General features: G+C 40.2%; 1 protein-coding gene and 1 pseudogene across 2 annotated transcripts; one reads left to right on the top strand and one right to left on the bottom strand.

Moving 5' to 3' along the window:
• Nucleotides 1-4,185: 4,185 nt before the first annotated feature.
• Nucleotides 4,186-7,808, bottom strand: LOC143320488 (UDP-glucuronosyltransferase 2A2 pseudogene; annotated as a pseudogene). The gene is made up of 2 exons (XR_013077159.1): nt 7,694-7,808; nt 4,186-5,907 (listed from the first exon to the last, which is right to left on the bottom strand). The product of XR_013077159.1 is annotated as a UDP-glucuronosyltransferase 2A2 pseudogene (transcript).
• A 1,880-nt stretch (nt 7,809-9,688) lies between these two features.
• On the top strand, nt 9,689-14,450 carry tor2a (torsin family 2, member A). Its single transcript, XM_076730183.1, has 5 exons — nt 9,689-9,872; nt 10,590-10,855; nt 11,128-11,303; nt 12,320-12,447; nt 13,385-14,450. Exons 1-5 carry the CDS (start codon nt 9,752-9,754, stop codon nt 13,627-13,629), a joined length of 936 nt encoding a protein of 311 aa, XP_076586298.1. The 5' UTR covers nt 9,689-9,751; the 3' UTR covers nt 13,630-14,450.
• Nucleotides 14,451-16,071: the final 1,621 nt, after the last annotated feature.

Here is a 16,071-nt window from a genome sequence, read left to right as displayed (position 1 = left end):
ATCAGAATCAGAATCAGAATCAGAAAAAGCTTTATTGCCAAGTACGCTTTTACACATACGAGGAATTTTTTCTGGTGAAATTGGTGCATGACACATACTAAAATAAGAGCATAAAATATAACAATTTAAATATATATACACAAGTCTGTTTATGTTGTTGCTATTTACCGGAAACACAGTCTGTTTTCCAGAAAGAAGTCCAAGTTGAGCGTTAATGTAACGCATAGAGTTATGTTTATATCGGTCAATGTGACAGAATGAGTCCGAGGTGGAATGTGAAGAGTGTCAGGGGGGGTTCCGGGCCTTGTTGGTAAGGCTGACAGCAGACGGGAAAAAACTGTTCTTGTGGCGTGAGGTTTTGGTCCTGATGGACCGCAGCCTCCTGCCAGAGGGGAGTGACTCAAAGAGTTTGTGTCCGGGGTGAGAGGGATCAGCCACAATCTTTTCTGCACGCCTCAGGGTCCTGGAGGCGTACAGGTCCTGAAGAGATGGGAGATTGCAGCCAATCACCTTCTCTGCAGACCGAATGACACGCTGCAGTCTGCCCTTGTCCTTGGCGGTGGCAGCAGCGTACCAGACAGTGATGGAGGAGGTGAGGATGGACTCAATGATGGCTGTGTAGAAGTGCACCATCATTGTCTTTGGCAGGCTGAATTTCTTCAGCTGCCGTAGGAAGTACATCCTCTGCTGTGCTTTCCTGATGAGGGAGCTGATGTTCGGCTCCCACTTGAGGTCCTGGGAGATGATAGTTCCCAGGAAGCGGAAAGACTCCACAGTGTCAATAGTGGAGTCACAGAGGGTGATGGGGGCGGGTGAGGCTGAGTTCTTCCTGTAGTCCACAACCATCTCCACTGTCTTTAGAGCATTGAGCTCCAGGTTGTTCTGATTGCACCAGGTCACCAGATGGTCAACCTCCCACCTGTAGGCGGACTCGTCGCCATCAGAGATGAGTCCGATGAGGGTGGTGTCGTCCGCAAACTTTAGGAGCTTCAGGAGCTTCATTTGAGGAAATTTGAGATGTTTTCATGTTCTTCTTGATGTTTTGAAATTCAAGGTTGTGTAACAGGGTTATTATAGATTATTGAAGTTCGCCAAAATTCATTAATATGTTCACTCACTGTTCCTTTAATTTTCTATTAAGTTATTTTGTTATTTTATTTGTTAAGGAAATAGATATAGTAGATACACATATCCTATACCCATGGCTCTCTTTATTTGTTTAAAAACAGCGCCCTCATGTGGCGGTGGTGGTAATTGTAGAGATCCGAGATCGTCAGCTCGCCCCTTTGCTTGCTGATGATCTAATGACGGTACGTGCTAAAAATAGCTCCGTGATTTGTTTCAAATATTATGCTATAAAAGTAACTTCACATTATTCAGAATGCATAGGAAGTGATTTAAGTGGTTTTACCACGTTTTGTGACTGTTGCAGGATTGTCATTTTGTGTTTAGATCGTTCTGTTGAGCGAAGTTTGTTTGCTAAGTCTTTGCAGCTAGCCGTCTAATGTCTCATGCGCTGTGATTACGTATGAACTGCGCAGCTTATTTAAGTACGGCGTCTGCTTCATTGTGTTAACTGTATTCTTATTGCAATGTGTAGGAGCTGGAGCTGTACTGTATGTTTGCCACCACCAACCACATTTCTGTGTTTGTTTGACAGGTATGTTTATATTTTTTTTTTTGTTCAAAGGAATTTTGTAATTTGCTAATTATTTTGGACGCTGTAGAGCCTTTGCATAGAAAAGTAAAATATTTTGCATATAAAAAAAAAATAAATAAATAAAAAAACTGAAAACAGGTTCATAGCAGGTTAGGTGATAAAATGAGGTGTTACATGGAAAGGAAGACTGCACATTTGTATTAGTGGATAGTGGATTTATTTTGCAATGCAAATGTATTTTTATTCTTTCAACAAAACTATACGATCACACTGTAAAGGAGGTGTACCCCTTTGCTTGCTGATGATCTTAATGACGGAGCTGGAGCTGTACTGTATGTTTGCCACCACCAACCACATTTCTGTGTTTGTTTGACAGCTGTGTGTGGAGAAGTAAATGCTACGAACCTGACCAAAAAGTCGCCACGTGATTCCTTCAGTCCATCAACGTAGATAAAAAGAAAAGGGGTTACAGTTGCAAACTGACATCTTTCGGTGCAAGATGGTACGATCTTAAATGTATCTGTGAAGTATATCATAACAACCTTACCTAATACAAATACAGCAGTAAAGAGATAATCTGGCCCCCAGAGCTACTACATTAAGCTGTCAGTATGATAGAGTATGTGCTAATGGAGGTAGCGTAAATGTGAGCTGACTGAACAGTGCAAGAATCGTGATTAATGTGGATGACGTAAATAACAAAATACAAGTTGTATTACTATAATGTGTGCAATGACTGGAAAAAAATATTAGAAAACTACACAAAGATTATGTTGTTTTTTTTTTCTTCTTAGTTCAGTTTTTCTGGTCTGGTCATTTTCTGTATAAATACTGAGGCTACTTGCACCATGGCTCTTGGTTACATCATTCCCACATTAACAGCACCCTCTGCTGTATGAATGATGTGGTAATACCACATACCTGCAACATCCAGGATTTCAGTTGGAGAACTTGGCTGCATGTCGTACGTCTCTCTCAATGTTTCTTGCCTCTCTACACTGTCTGCTCTCAAATAACTATTATATATATTTTTTTATACATATACACACAGACACACATTTATATATATATATATATGAACACAACTAAACAGAATAATATTGTAGCATATAATTGTGAAACAGTCTACTGTAATGTAAAAGAGTAAGCGTGAGAAATAAACAGAAACTTCAAACACAGTGGTCATTTCGTACAAGTCCTTTTGTATTACAATAACCCAAAACTAGTTTAATGCTATGAGTAGTGTAAGAGGATAGCAATAAGCTGCTGAGCTTCGGTGAGTCTCCTTAATGATACCACCTGCTTCAAGGCAGACAAGAGTAATTTAATACATCACCATCTATTTATCCTTTATTTAACAGAGACAATACCAGTTATTAAGCATGTACACCAAATGTTCTTGTCCTCGTGCCTTAATGTCCTTCCAGTAAACACATCCAAGTGTATAGTCTGTTGTTTTCTTTTGTAATGCAGAAAATACAACTTTGAGAATGAAAATTACAAGAAATAATAAGATGTTTGCTACAGAGCTGGACAAAGATGACAACTAAAGTTACTGAATGGGTAAACTAAGCATGAATTTTATTGATTGAACAAAATATTTGTTTCAATACCTCTCAAAAATAAGAAAGAACTAAGTAAGAAAAATGCTCTTATCAAATCTGTGCGGGTGATTAAATTCATTAACTATTTATGAATAGAAATGCTCTGTATTTTTCAACCCGCATCTGTATTCACATCTCCATAACAAACAAGCAAAGTGATTGAAAGGGTTCGACAATATAGATGTAATCATTATTATGGTATTAATGAGGATGTTTTTATTGTATATTATATTTTTGTGTATAAGTAACACTGTGTGTCAAAATGTTGGTGCGCTGCGTATGTATTGTCCAGGGACCAGCTGGGACACAAAAATTTACAAACCGGTGCTACATGATTTTTGTTTGAATTCATTTATTGAATCCTTTAATGTATGCAAAAGTGCATCTGAAATAATACAATTTTTGTGAATCAGTGAAATGCGTTCTACTGTTGTGCAGTACACTAGACCAAACTCTTCATATGTGTAAAACAAAGCTTCAACAAAAAAAACTTTAATAAATCGCTGTGATTTTTATTTACAGCTTGCTTGAAATCATCATTTGGACAAAATACATTTCTGAAATGATCACATCATATACCTTGAAGCCATAAGCAATATCAGTCATCACCCAGGCTAAGTGATAGACAACCACAAGATACATGACGTTTTTTTTTTTTAACAAAGCAAATCTTTTTTTTTTTTTTCATTTTATTTAAGGAAATTCAGTAATTTATGATAATAAGGAAAATGTGTAAAAACCTGCAACAAATCCTTCAAAATGTTGCTGGATAAGGATTAAAGACTGTTTTCTTGACTCAAGGTCTAACTTTTCCCGAAGTTGTATTTTTATTTTTTTATATATATCATACAAGTAAGCAAACAAACAACATGACCTCCTTGGTTAAAGTCATTATACAATGTTAGGTTTGTGTGTTGAGTCATCTACACACACTCAGACATTTAAGGATACCGGTCTAAGTCCTGGTCAGGACTCTAAACACAGAACAGCTTATGAATGTTAGTGTTTTCTGTACAACAAATCAGGTTCCATTGTTGGAGCATGTTCATTATTCCTTTTTGACTTTGCCTCTACAAATCACTCTCCGCCACAAAAACTTTACTGCAGAAATAAAAACAATAAATACCAGCAAAATAACTGCAAGCAGAAATGCCACCACATCAATGGAGTAATACTGGATCGTGGACATCTTGTAAGACTCTGTCCTTAGATGCTTTGCTCCTTTGTGCCTCATGACAAACTCGATCCAGAACATGGCACGGTCCAATGGTTTCATGGGCTGATCTCTCTGCAGGTTGGACAGTGTTGTCATCTTCTCCCTGTAGCTCGGTTCATAGAGTACCTCCTTCAGTGCCTCCAGAAAGATGTCTTTGTTCACAGTTGCAATGTCCAGGACTTTGGCCACACCTTTTACTTTCATCCTGAAGAAGTTGTCCTGCTGGTCGAACATGAGGGGCAGACCGACCATGGGAACACCATGATAGATGGCCTCCTGAATTCCATTGGTGCCTCCATGGGCCACAAACACTCTGGTCTTGGGGTGGCCCAGGAGGTCATTTTGAGGCAGCCAGTCCAAGAGTAATGTGTTGTTACCAAGGGTGGATGGTCTTTTGCCTGTGTGCCTCCAGATCACCTTTTGAGGAAGTTTGGCAAAAGCAGCGGCAATTTCTTCAGCAATGTCCTCAGGAAGTTTTTCCACCAAGGTTCCCAATGTCATAATGATGACCCCATGTTCACCAGAGCTCTGAACAAAATTCTGTAGCTCTTTAGAGAGGGGCTTGGAGGGTTTGCATTGAAATCCTGACATGTAGATGACGTTTGGCATTGTAGGTCGTGGGAACTCAAAGGTAAAATCATTCCTCATCAGCCAGATGTCTGCTGACTGAAACAGCTCCATGTAATGTACATCATTTCCAAAGTAATGACGAACAAATGGTATATAATTTGGGTCTGTGACATACCAAATTTGAAGACGAGTGAAGAAATAGTAAAGAATGTTGTTGATCCGCTGGGAAAACGTCATCTTGTCAGTCAGCTCTGTCGCTGGTAGTGGGACATAGGAGAGTGGGGAAGGTGCAATCGCAAGATGGCCCTCACCCTGAATAGTCCACCTGACATTTAAGACAAGTGGGAGACCCAGGCGGTGAGCCAGGAGCACCCCACCACCAGTTGCAGGGTCCGTCAGAACCAAATCATATTTGGCATCACGGAAACTCTGCATCAGTTTGGTATTCTCAAAAATCTCCCCCACCATCTGAAGCACCATCTTATTCAACTGATAGAACTCTTCCACTAGTTCATATTCCAGAGCTATCCGGCGCCAAATTGAAGCACCTTCCCGCCGCATGTTCAGCATTTTGGTTACAAATGACCCAAAGTGTTCCTGATCAAAACCAGCAGAGGAATTTATAGTGATGGACTTGTAGTATGGGGACTCTGGCTTGATGTACCAGGTGTCTGATGGCCGCACCACTGTGATTTCGTGGCCTCTGGAGTGAAGCTCCTCAATGAGGACTTTCATGTTGACCCAGTGGCTTCCATCCAAAGGATACACCAGGATTTTCCCTCCATTTACTAAGGGTGGGGAGCAGAGCAGCACCACAAGTGTCACCAAGGTCAGCCGGTGCATCTCTGAAAGAGATTCTGACAAGGGATGTAAGGATGTTAGACCTGTCAAGGCTTTACAGTTGTTGAGATCAAGAATATGCATCACCTTAACAAACAAGTGAACATAAAGAATGGAAGAATACAGAGAAGGGTTGCCTAATTTCTGCTTCTTCATAGTTTCAGAAATTTTTGTGCCAACTATGAGCTGTCCTCTCAGACTTGATTGATATTTTGCTGATTTTGAAGATTTTTATTTTTATTTTTTTTAAATGTGTTGTTGTCACCTTAGATTCATTCAAAGTTTCCAGCCAATGTTGATGGACAGTTTCGCAGAAGTTAGACACACAAGAAATTTGACTTTTGAAAAAGTTTAAAAATCATAAGCTAAGACGATGATGCTTAAAAGAAATGATACAAAAGAATAATTTGAGCTGAAGATGGGCTCATGTCTTTGCAAAGGAGAGAAGTGTCAATGACCAATTTGAAATTACCTGTCAGTCTTTTTTCCATAGTTTAATTCATTGAGCTATAAACCAAATGCCTTATGAGCCTTGCCAGTTGGCTTTGACAGGGAAACTTTAGTGTGCTAAGCAATGTAAAATAGCAACAGTGCTCATGCTTATCGATATTGGTTGTTGTTGTGTACTCTACTGAACAGAAACATGTCCCTGCTCGGAGATGAATAAATACAACTTACTCACAGTTGAGAGCAAAGAGTGAGTGTTAAAAGTTTTAGTTAAGTGCAGCCCAAGAAACCGGATGCAGACCACTGCAAATCTTTCCACAGAGGATTTTCATCATTCCTCCTGAAAACTGAGGCACACTGGCCCAAGACTTGCATAATACAGCTCAAAAACAGTTTGCTGATTACACAACTGCACGGAGTTGGAATTCGTCCCGTGGGTTTTGTGTTCATGTAGAAGTGCTGCTGAGTAATGACAGGTGCCGCACTGTGAAGGGGATTGAATAGCAGCTCCTTTTTGTATTTGGTCAAGGGTCAGAGGACATTTCCATATGGAACCATAACTTTCAGTAAAATGTTCAGTTTTAGCTTTGTGAAGTGCTTCATTGCTTAATTTTGTCAACAAAAGTACTTTATCTTAGGTTTATTAAAGATAATGTACTGCATCTACAACTGCTACTATCACTACTACAGCTTTTTATGTTGATTATAAATAACTTTTTTTGGAGACCTGAGCCAAGACTACCTGTAATAAATACATGTACATGTTCTCTCTGTGTAAGGAAAGAAAAGACTCTTCCAATCCCTTGTGCCATTTCTTCATTTCTGCAAATGGGAAACATGAGACTATTTTGTGAGCGGATAAGCAAATGTTTCCAAAGTAATCACTCAGTGTTCCTGCTTTAATTACATAAGATATCCGGGTCTCATTATGTTTCTTGTTGGTTTTGCTCATCCAAACCTCTTAACTTTTCTAAGATTTTCTCTCACTGTTTACAAACTGAACTTCAGCAGTACCATAGTTCTGAATGGGCACAGTTTGATGTTGGTTTGCTCAATGCATTTGTAAAGTCCAGTCGTGTTGTTCAGCTTGTCAATAGGAAACATCTGGAAGTTGCTATGTGGCTCTGTGAGACTTGGAGACCATAGCATCCATCTGAAAGTACTCAGCTGAGCAGTCCATTCATGCACATACACATGATAGTAATACAACTACTGGCACCATCCAACATGAACACAAAGACAGCTGCCCTGAAAAATCAATAAAAGGTCTTTTTTAGTGTTATCTTATCATACCACCAGCCTGTTTAGCTTCTAAAACTCCTTCACTGGTCTTGATTCATTGATATCAACACTTACCGAGACAGTGTCAGTCAACAGATTTCACGAGTCAACACAAGCTTGTTGTTGGTGCGTTCAACCTCCCTCACAGCAGACAGCTGCCTGACTGCCTGTTGTCCAGCACAGATGGTCAGAGCAGCTCCGAGGGCGTTGGCATCGAAGTAACAGGACTAAAGTTCAGAGTGTGTGAGGTATGCAGCAGCAGCAGAAAGTTCGTTACACAAGGGAGAACTGAGAGTTGAGTCTCACGTGGCAAACTCCAGGTTTGAATTAAGCCATAGTTCTTAGATAAGACTGTGACCTGTGGTTGCAGGTTGATGTGGAGAAAAGGCAAATTAATCTGACAAGAAGACTAGAGAGATTTCTTTTACTCCTTATTGAATCACATTTCTTACGTTTTTTCCTTTCTGTTAACACTTTCCATTTTCAGTTTGAATGAATACGATGACTGTTTAAGTTTCTTATTCATAGTTTAAAGGATGCTTGATGAAGAGAAACCTTGCATCAATTAATGAATATGAACAGCTTAAAGTGTGTGGATGCTTTTTCCGTTTATTTTTATTATTGAATCTCAGCTTCAGCACGTCCAGCGAGCCTTTATTTTGGTGAGAAGTTCTCTTTATGTATTCATGTTTTAAATATCAAAAACACAGGAGCAGAAATAATAAACCAAACTAAAAAGGGAAATAAGAATTCAAGGTGTGGTGACAAATACTAGAGCAATAAAAAGAACTTAAAATGCTGGATTTGATTTTAAAAAGTAACAAAAGAACTATATAACAACGCAAAGTGGCAAAAAAAAAAAAGGAAACACACTTCAGAAATCAAATGGAAATGTGGATAGACGGCAGTTCAAGTATTTGCTTTTAACCTTGCACCTACACGCATAGAGTCTTGTTAATCATTATTGTAAAGTCATGAACTACGTAACGCCTTTCACTGACTTTAAAACGATCAATATGAAGCTGAGGTGAAGAGTTTTTGTAAAGGACAGGGACAATTTTAGTTAAAAAAAAAAAAATTACTTCAATTTAATCTTCTATACCCATAGTTTTGCTTTTCTAACTTCTATCTTGACAAAACTAATACAATTACCATTCATATGCCTCACATAATGCACAATAAGTATTCGTCAAACTGCTGAGATCATTGGTGCTTTGTGATTACTTCACTTGTCACATAGATGGTTAAGAGACAACAAAATTATACATGAACAATAATTCAGCCACACAATCCAAACTCAACTTCTTGTCCCGTCTTCATGCCGCAATATAGAGGAGACTGGTGCCCCTTTCCTCTGTTCTTTTTCTGAATTCATTATTTGAGGAAGAACGATATTTTTAAAAATGGGATCAAAGGGGAAAAAAAAATCAGTTGGAACTAAATTATTGTGAGCAATTTCTAAAGTCTGCAGTTGATACACTGATAAGGTGATGGGATGTTGCAGGTTTCCAGGAGCAGGTGGAGGTTTGTTCTCAAACTAAACGGTTAATCTCTAATCCCAGTATTTTCAGTAGCTGATGCTGAACTCAACTGATGGAACTCAAGGCACAGTGCAATGTTCATTTTCTCTAAAAATACTGAGGCTACTTTACTAATTGTTAATTGCATTAACAGCACCTCTGCTGTATGAATGACTTTTCTATGATGTTCAGTTCTGCTGTGCAAGATTACAGTCAAATACACAGAGTACAATGTTCTGTTGAATTATATGCTCAAAAAACACAACATCTACAACATTTTAATTGTATTCTACCATATAGTCCCGACTGACATGTTTTGCACATATGTCCACTATGATTACATTTGATAAAACCTAAGTATATTTCTAATAAATTACTGCATGTACATCGTTCAAAAAACAAGCCAGTATTTTCGCTGCGCTTAGCACTGTGATTTCTGGACTGTGATCTTCCAACGTGTACAATACTACGTCCCTTGTTTCTGGGAAATGTAGTCCTCTCCGTCGCTCTTTGCGTATTTCTGGACGGCTTCCTCGAAGTAGAAAAACTACAAACTGACCGGTTATCGCCAAACCATCCACTCGGTTCCTCTGTCTGCCAACAGGCAGCTAAAATGTTGGCCATCCTGTGTGTACTGCTTTTATACCATTATAACCCGGTTTGTGGCGTTTTACAGGAACTTTACTGCACATTATTAGACAGCTGTGACTGCGATTTTAAGCCCAATATCAGAGGTAAGATGATGTGTTTCTCTGGCTGCTGCTGCTTCTTGTTAACCAGCTAGGCTGGAAAGATGAAGTATTGCAAGCTCGTATATCTGCCAAACGGTAACGTTCATGTATTTGATATGCTTGTTCGTGTACAGAAAGAGTTGGTTAACTGGCATTTTAAGTCTCCAGTGTTCACAAAAGGCTAGTGAATACTGTTACCGTAGAAACTGCTCTGCTGGTTAGCCGTTATGCTAGCTAGCAAAACACAGGAAGTCTACTGTTCTATTGAACACTGGAGGTACGGTTTAAAGAAGCTGGAAGAAATTATTGTTTTTCACGTTGCAAATTGCTTGTTACTTTTAGTAGTTATTTTAACAATGTTGCGACTTAATCAATTGTAACACAGTCCTGACAAAACAGGCCAGGTCCCATCATAACTCTATTCTTGAGGCTTATACTGATACTTCATTTTTTAATTTGAAGGCTAAAGGGAAACTTACTCCTGCCATCAAGTACTGCACAGATAAAAAAAAAAAAAGTGTTCAAAATCAAAGCAGCAAAGTCCATCAAAGATATCCTGATCTTAGATTTTGTCAGATTAAGTTTAGGTCCTGTGGCTGCTAGTTCCTGGACCGGTGTGGCTCAAAGGGGCCACTGTTAGGTGATGTAATCTGTCAGACAAGTAGGTGTTGAGGATGGCTGGTAACATTAACATTACACATGTCTTTATTTCCTGACCAGACCTGGAATGGGACCTCTACAAGAATGTTTACGGACAGCATCTGGCCCAGGACATCATTTCAGAGGAGGTGGGGAGGTTCCTTAAGAATAAAAGCCCTGAGCGGCCCCTGGTGCTGTCCTTCCATGGCTCCTCTGGGACTGGAAAGACGCTGGTCAGCTCCATGCTGGGAAATCATCTGTACGGCTCAGCGATGAGCAGCCCATATGTCCACCAGTTTGTTCCCACGCTGCACTTCCCTTTACCTGACCAGGTCAAGGAGTACAGGGTAAGTTAGGGACTGTTGTGGAAGGCAGTGTTACTCTTAATGTAATCAGTTCTGGAGTAATCATGAGTAATTACTGCTGTGTGTCAAATAACTTTATCTAAAATGAGAGACACAGATTAAATGTATCCTGACATAAACTGAGATGCCAAGAAGCCAGATTTGTTCAGTTTTACCTCAAAAAGAAAATGATGGCTGGCGGAAGAGAAATGTGTTGATTATTTGCAGCCTTTGGAGCTGCAGTCAGGACTGATTTTCCCTCTGCTGGTTGGCAGGAGGAGTTGAAGAGCTGGGTGCAGGGGAACCTGACGGAGTGTGCTCGCTCTGTCTTCATTTTTGACGAGATGGAGAAGATGCCTCCTGGTCTCATTGACGTCCTGGAGCCCTTCCTGGGTCCTTCCCATGTTGTATTTCGCACCAACTACCGCAAGGCCATCTATGTCTTCATCAGGTACACTCACACACACACAGTCATGTTTCCATCACTTTTGGGGACATTACATGGACTTACATTTATGTCCTGTAGACTTACCCTAACCATAACCTAAACCTAACCTTACCATAACCTTAACCCAAGTCTTCATCCTAAAACTTTATGATTTACATTATGATAGATAGAAACTTTATTCGTCCCCAAGGGAAATTCACAGGGGCCTTGTGTTTTGTCCCCATAAGGAAGGCGAGTCTCTACAATGTGATTGTGAAACAGATTTATGTCACCACAACATGAGTAATACCTAGCCACACAAAAAAAGGGGCCGCACCAGTCGGGGAATGCTGCTCAGGGTACAGATAAAAAGATGAAATGCAATACAGGAAGTACAGTTTGAGTAAGAGATCGTTGAGTTTGAAGGTTTAAGAGAAGCCTGCACAGTCATCTAAAATACTATGAGACAGGATGTCACAGCTCTGGAATCACAGTCACAACCATTTTATCCTCCTTCATTTCCAGAACACAGTAGAATTACACCTTGCATGTTACAAAGTACGTGAATGTGCAGAGTATCTGATTGGCTACAGAGTCATGTCAGTCTCAACACAGCTTTGGGCATCTCAACAGGGAAAATTACCCTGCAACTGCTGTTGGAGCCCAAAATTTACCAGCCACCATGAAAACAGAGGAAATCCTAAGTGAGTAAATCTCAGAATTGTGAATGTTTTGTTTTTGTTTTTTTTTTCATAATTTAATAACGTGAAGGGCTACAGAAAGTAGACTTCACTGAAGTGAGTTTAGAATTCATGCTCTCACCACTGTGTGAGACTCAGCTGAAGTTGGTATGAAAGGAAACAAGCAGTGAAATTGTCTTCTGACTTCCAGCAGGGACTCGCTCCTTGTTTGATCAATAGTGAATATTCATGGTGGAAATTCTCTCTGAGGGACACAGAAAACAAAGCATCCACATCAGAAACAGCAGCATTCGCCAGTTTTCACGGACTCTGACTGTGTTTTGTGTGTTTTCCCCGCAGCACCACAGGAGAGGAGGTGATTAACAAAATGGCACTGGAGAATCGGCAGGCTGGACGGGACAGAGAGGAGATCAAGCTGGCCGACGTGCAGGAAGCCATCGCACAGACAGTGTACAACAGCAACACAAGTAAGTGCCTTTTGTGATGTAACGGTACAATGTTCAGTGATTAGTTCAAACTGTATATAAGCCAAGTGAGTTACACGCCGCAGTGTAGAACACTGACTGTACATCCAGCTGTATATTAGGTCTAGAGCCAGTTCTGTTTGAATTCAGATATTAACGTTGCTGATTGAAATATGCTGTGATCAGTGTGTTGCCCAGCACTTAACCAAGCATTCCCTGTACCAATAATATATAATAATAAAAGAAAACATCACTGATCACTTATTTTTATGGTCACATGTAAAACATATTAATGGTTTAATAGGTGTCTATCAGGGTGGTGCAGAGAACTTATTTTTAGAGCTCTGTTATTTACACGTAATGCCTCGCATTGATATTCTATTATTAATAATGCAAAATGTCATGCTTTTTTTGTGTGTGATATGAACTGAATATCTTGGGCCTTTGGTTGGGGTCAATTAACAACTTAAAGACATCATCTTAGTCTTGAAGAAAGTGTACTACACAATAAAATATTAAAATCTAGCTAAAATAGAGTAGATTAAGGATAAAAATCTGAAAAAATCTATGAGGACAAAGCTCTAAAAGAATTCTTCGTCTGGTGTCTGTGGTGCTTTCTGTGGTCACACCGAAGCAGGCATTTCACAGCCGTCTCAGAACGTCTTCTCGTGGATGTATTCTGTGACTGTTGCTGGAAAAGAGTAGAAATTTCCACATTCAGTAATTAGTGTACCATAATATTTTGGAGATGATGCTCAGCCTCTTCAGTACACTGTACGGTGCACAATAATGAGCTAAATGTAGGACACAGAGATGAAACAGCTGCTTGTCGTTGTTCAGTTGATCAAACAAGCTAATTTGCCGGTATATTGCTGTGCAGGCCCAGCTACTGTTACATTACTGTCAGAGGAAGGAAACTGATGTGAGTTTCTCTCTCCAGGCGGCTTCTTCCACTCCAGCATCATCCAGCAGAAGCTCATCACCCGCTTCGTTCCTTTCCTGCCGCTGAGTCGACGCCATGTGGAGCGCTGTGTCCACTCACAGCTCTGCCAGCGGGGCGTCTGCGCCCGAAGTGACGTGGTGGAGGCAGTAGGGGGCGACATGATCTACACTCCCGTCCAGGGACAGTACTTTTCCTCTACCGGCTGTAAGGCCGTCTCTGCCAAAATCAACCTCTTCCTGTGAGTCGAGGGGGCAGCTGTTCATGATATTTAAGGACTGAAAGGAAAACTCCTTCTGAGGTGAGTCAATGAAAACAAACAGGTCTCGGAGTCTGTCTCAGCCAGTTTCTCCATCGCAGAGGTCAGAGCAGCATCTCTGGAGGAGGCAGGGATTCAGAGTCGAGGACGTCTCCTGCACTTCAAGGCAGTTTTGTGGCGTCAGTGTTGAGTTTCTCTGACAACGTTGCTGCTGGAGCAGTCGGTGCATGTCCAACTGTGAGCACAGGATGGTTTATTCCCTGAGGATGGTTCAGTGTCTAAACCAGGAGTCATGCCACACTTTATTTCAAACCCAACTCTGCCTTTAATTTGTGAACTCTTAACTTGGTACAGTGTGGCTTCAGATTTCAGCTGCAGTTGTGGAGATCTTGAATTAATTTTAAAGTCTATTTATCCTGTATTTATTTCTTAATACCACCCCCACTTGCGTATAGTCACACTACACACTGCAGGAAGCTTCCAGTTTGCCCACAGGAAGAGGAGGAAGGAGCTCAACCTCCTTTCCTGCTGATGTAAATTTTCTGTTTTCACTTCTTTCAGGTTGAGAATTTTTTTTATTTTGTTTTTTAATGGTCAGAGTCGCAACGAGTTTCTGCGTGCAGCAGTTGAAAGAGGGAATTGAAATTTTGTTATGTGTCTGGTACTGTATTTCAACTTTTCAGGAGCTAAGAAAAAATGAAATGAAACATGAACTCCATCAGTAATTGCTTTTTATGACTTCACTTAGCGCCTTTTAGCTTTCCTCTGAATAATGAGCATAACAGCATTCAGCGTGCTGCACCAAAATACAGACAGTATGTATTGAAAGTGTAACAATGTCTTCAAGTGTTTTTCTTCTGGAAGGCTGTGTTGAGATTCAATTGATGCCGTGGTGCTGTCTAAAGAGTGCCATGTCCATTTAAAAAAAATGAAAATCTGAAACCGAAGATGTATTTTTTGTGAAAATAGTATCACTTTGCTACCGTCCAACAGGGTTGATGTCACTGTTTTGGAGCACATCATCAGTTCTGCCATCAGGTGGCAGTAAAGGCCTCATTTGGCCACGAGTGGAAGAGGTGAAGCAGAGTTCACCTCCAGCTCAGTGCATCTTAACTCTGTTCATCTCATGTGAGTGAGATGTGTAAAAAATGGTATATTGTGTTTCGTTAATGTAAAATGTTCTGCCTGTGTGTCTAAACACACTCAAAGTGCACTTTACTTTTATGATGAAGAAAATGGACGTGATGTATTAATGACATGAAGAACAGTTTGTCTCGCTCTGTCTTTGTAGAGGCAGAGTATGAAATGAGAAATCAGTGTTCATCTACCAAAATCAATAGATTTCAGTTTGAATTGTTTCCGACCAGTTAATGACTGGCAATTATATGTGGACTTGAGTGACGGCTGTGTGAAGACCTGCTGCAGCAAGTCTCACAATTAAAATGCATTGAAAATCAAGCTGACTTGATTTTATAAGTGCAGTACATGGAGGTGATTTTTCTCATTGGAGCAAAGATGCAGGAGCACAGTAACAGACTGAATATTAACTCAGGATGGAGATGCATAGGAGTCAGAAGTGTGTGTCATGTAGGCCTTCTTTACTGTTCAGCCAGTCTTGTGTCAGGGTTTTGATTGATTTCACTCTTCATACACAAAGATGATCGCCTCTAAACTTCACCAGACTCCATGCAAATATCAGTTGTTTTTGGCAGGTAGGTTTCACTGCGTTCAGAGGTCTGACAGTGAGTGTGTTACCAGTGGTCATCAACTGGACAATCTCCCTTTCAAGCCACAAAAATCACTATCAGAAGCGGCCATTATTTTTAGGGTTTTTTTGTGTCTGTTTTTGAAGCTTCTGGCATCTTCCAGTTCTACGTGACCACTAAATTTCCAGGTTCAGCTGCTGAAGTGCCTGGATGTTGGTGACTGAAGCTTATTTTAAAGCCAAATGCAACTTCTGGTAATAAAGTGAAAATAAAAAAATAGACTACAAAGCTGTTGTTCTGTCCTCTTTCAGACCCATTGAGACAAATGTCCAATAAACACACCACAGTGGCATACAAATGTTTAGGCACCCCTGGTCAAAATCTCTATTACTGAATATTAATGTGAGTAGAGGATGGACTGATGTCCATAATTGATAAAGTTAAGATCGTCCTCAACATTTTAAACAAGATTAGAGAATTTTTGTACAATTTTGGAGTGAAAACAAAGACGAGCAGTGTGCATGCAAACGTTTGGGCACCTCGAGATCTGAGCTCTCAGATGACTTTTATCAAGGTCTCTGAGCTGAATTAGCTTGATAGTGCTACGGCTTGTTCACAAACATCGTTTGGAAAGGTCAGGTGATACAGATTTCCCTGTCCCAACAATTAGTACCCTAAGCAGCTTCCTACTCTCTGATGATGAATAGAACTTTTTGGCTCCA

Source organism: Chaetodon auriga, chromosome 5, assembly GCF_051107435.1.
Source record: "Chaetodon auriga isolate fChaAug3 chromosome 5, fChaAug3.hap1, whole genome shotgun sequence".
Classification (NCBI taxonomy): domain Eukaryota; kingdom Metazoa; phylum Chordata; class Actinopteri; order Chaetodontiformes; family Chaetodontidae; genus Chaetodon; species Chaetodon auriga.
This window is presented reverse-complemented; position numbering and strand designations above follow the sequence as displayed.

Excerpts from the sequence above, each read along its gene's own strand:
- tor2a (XM_076730183.1), top strand. The coding sequence starts at position 9,752 with ATGTTGGCCATCCTGTGTGTACTGCTTTTATACCATTATAACCCGGTT. Across the intron at positions 10,856-11,127 it reads ACCAGGTCAAGGAGTACAGG|GAGGAGTTGAAGAGCTGGGT; the intron begins GTAAGTTAGGGA and ends GCTGGTTGGCAG. Across the intron at positions 12,448-13,384 it reads AGTGTACAACAGCAACACAA|GCGGCTTCTTCCACTCCAGC; the intron begins GTAAGTGCCTTT and ends TTCTCTCTCCAG.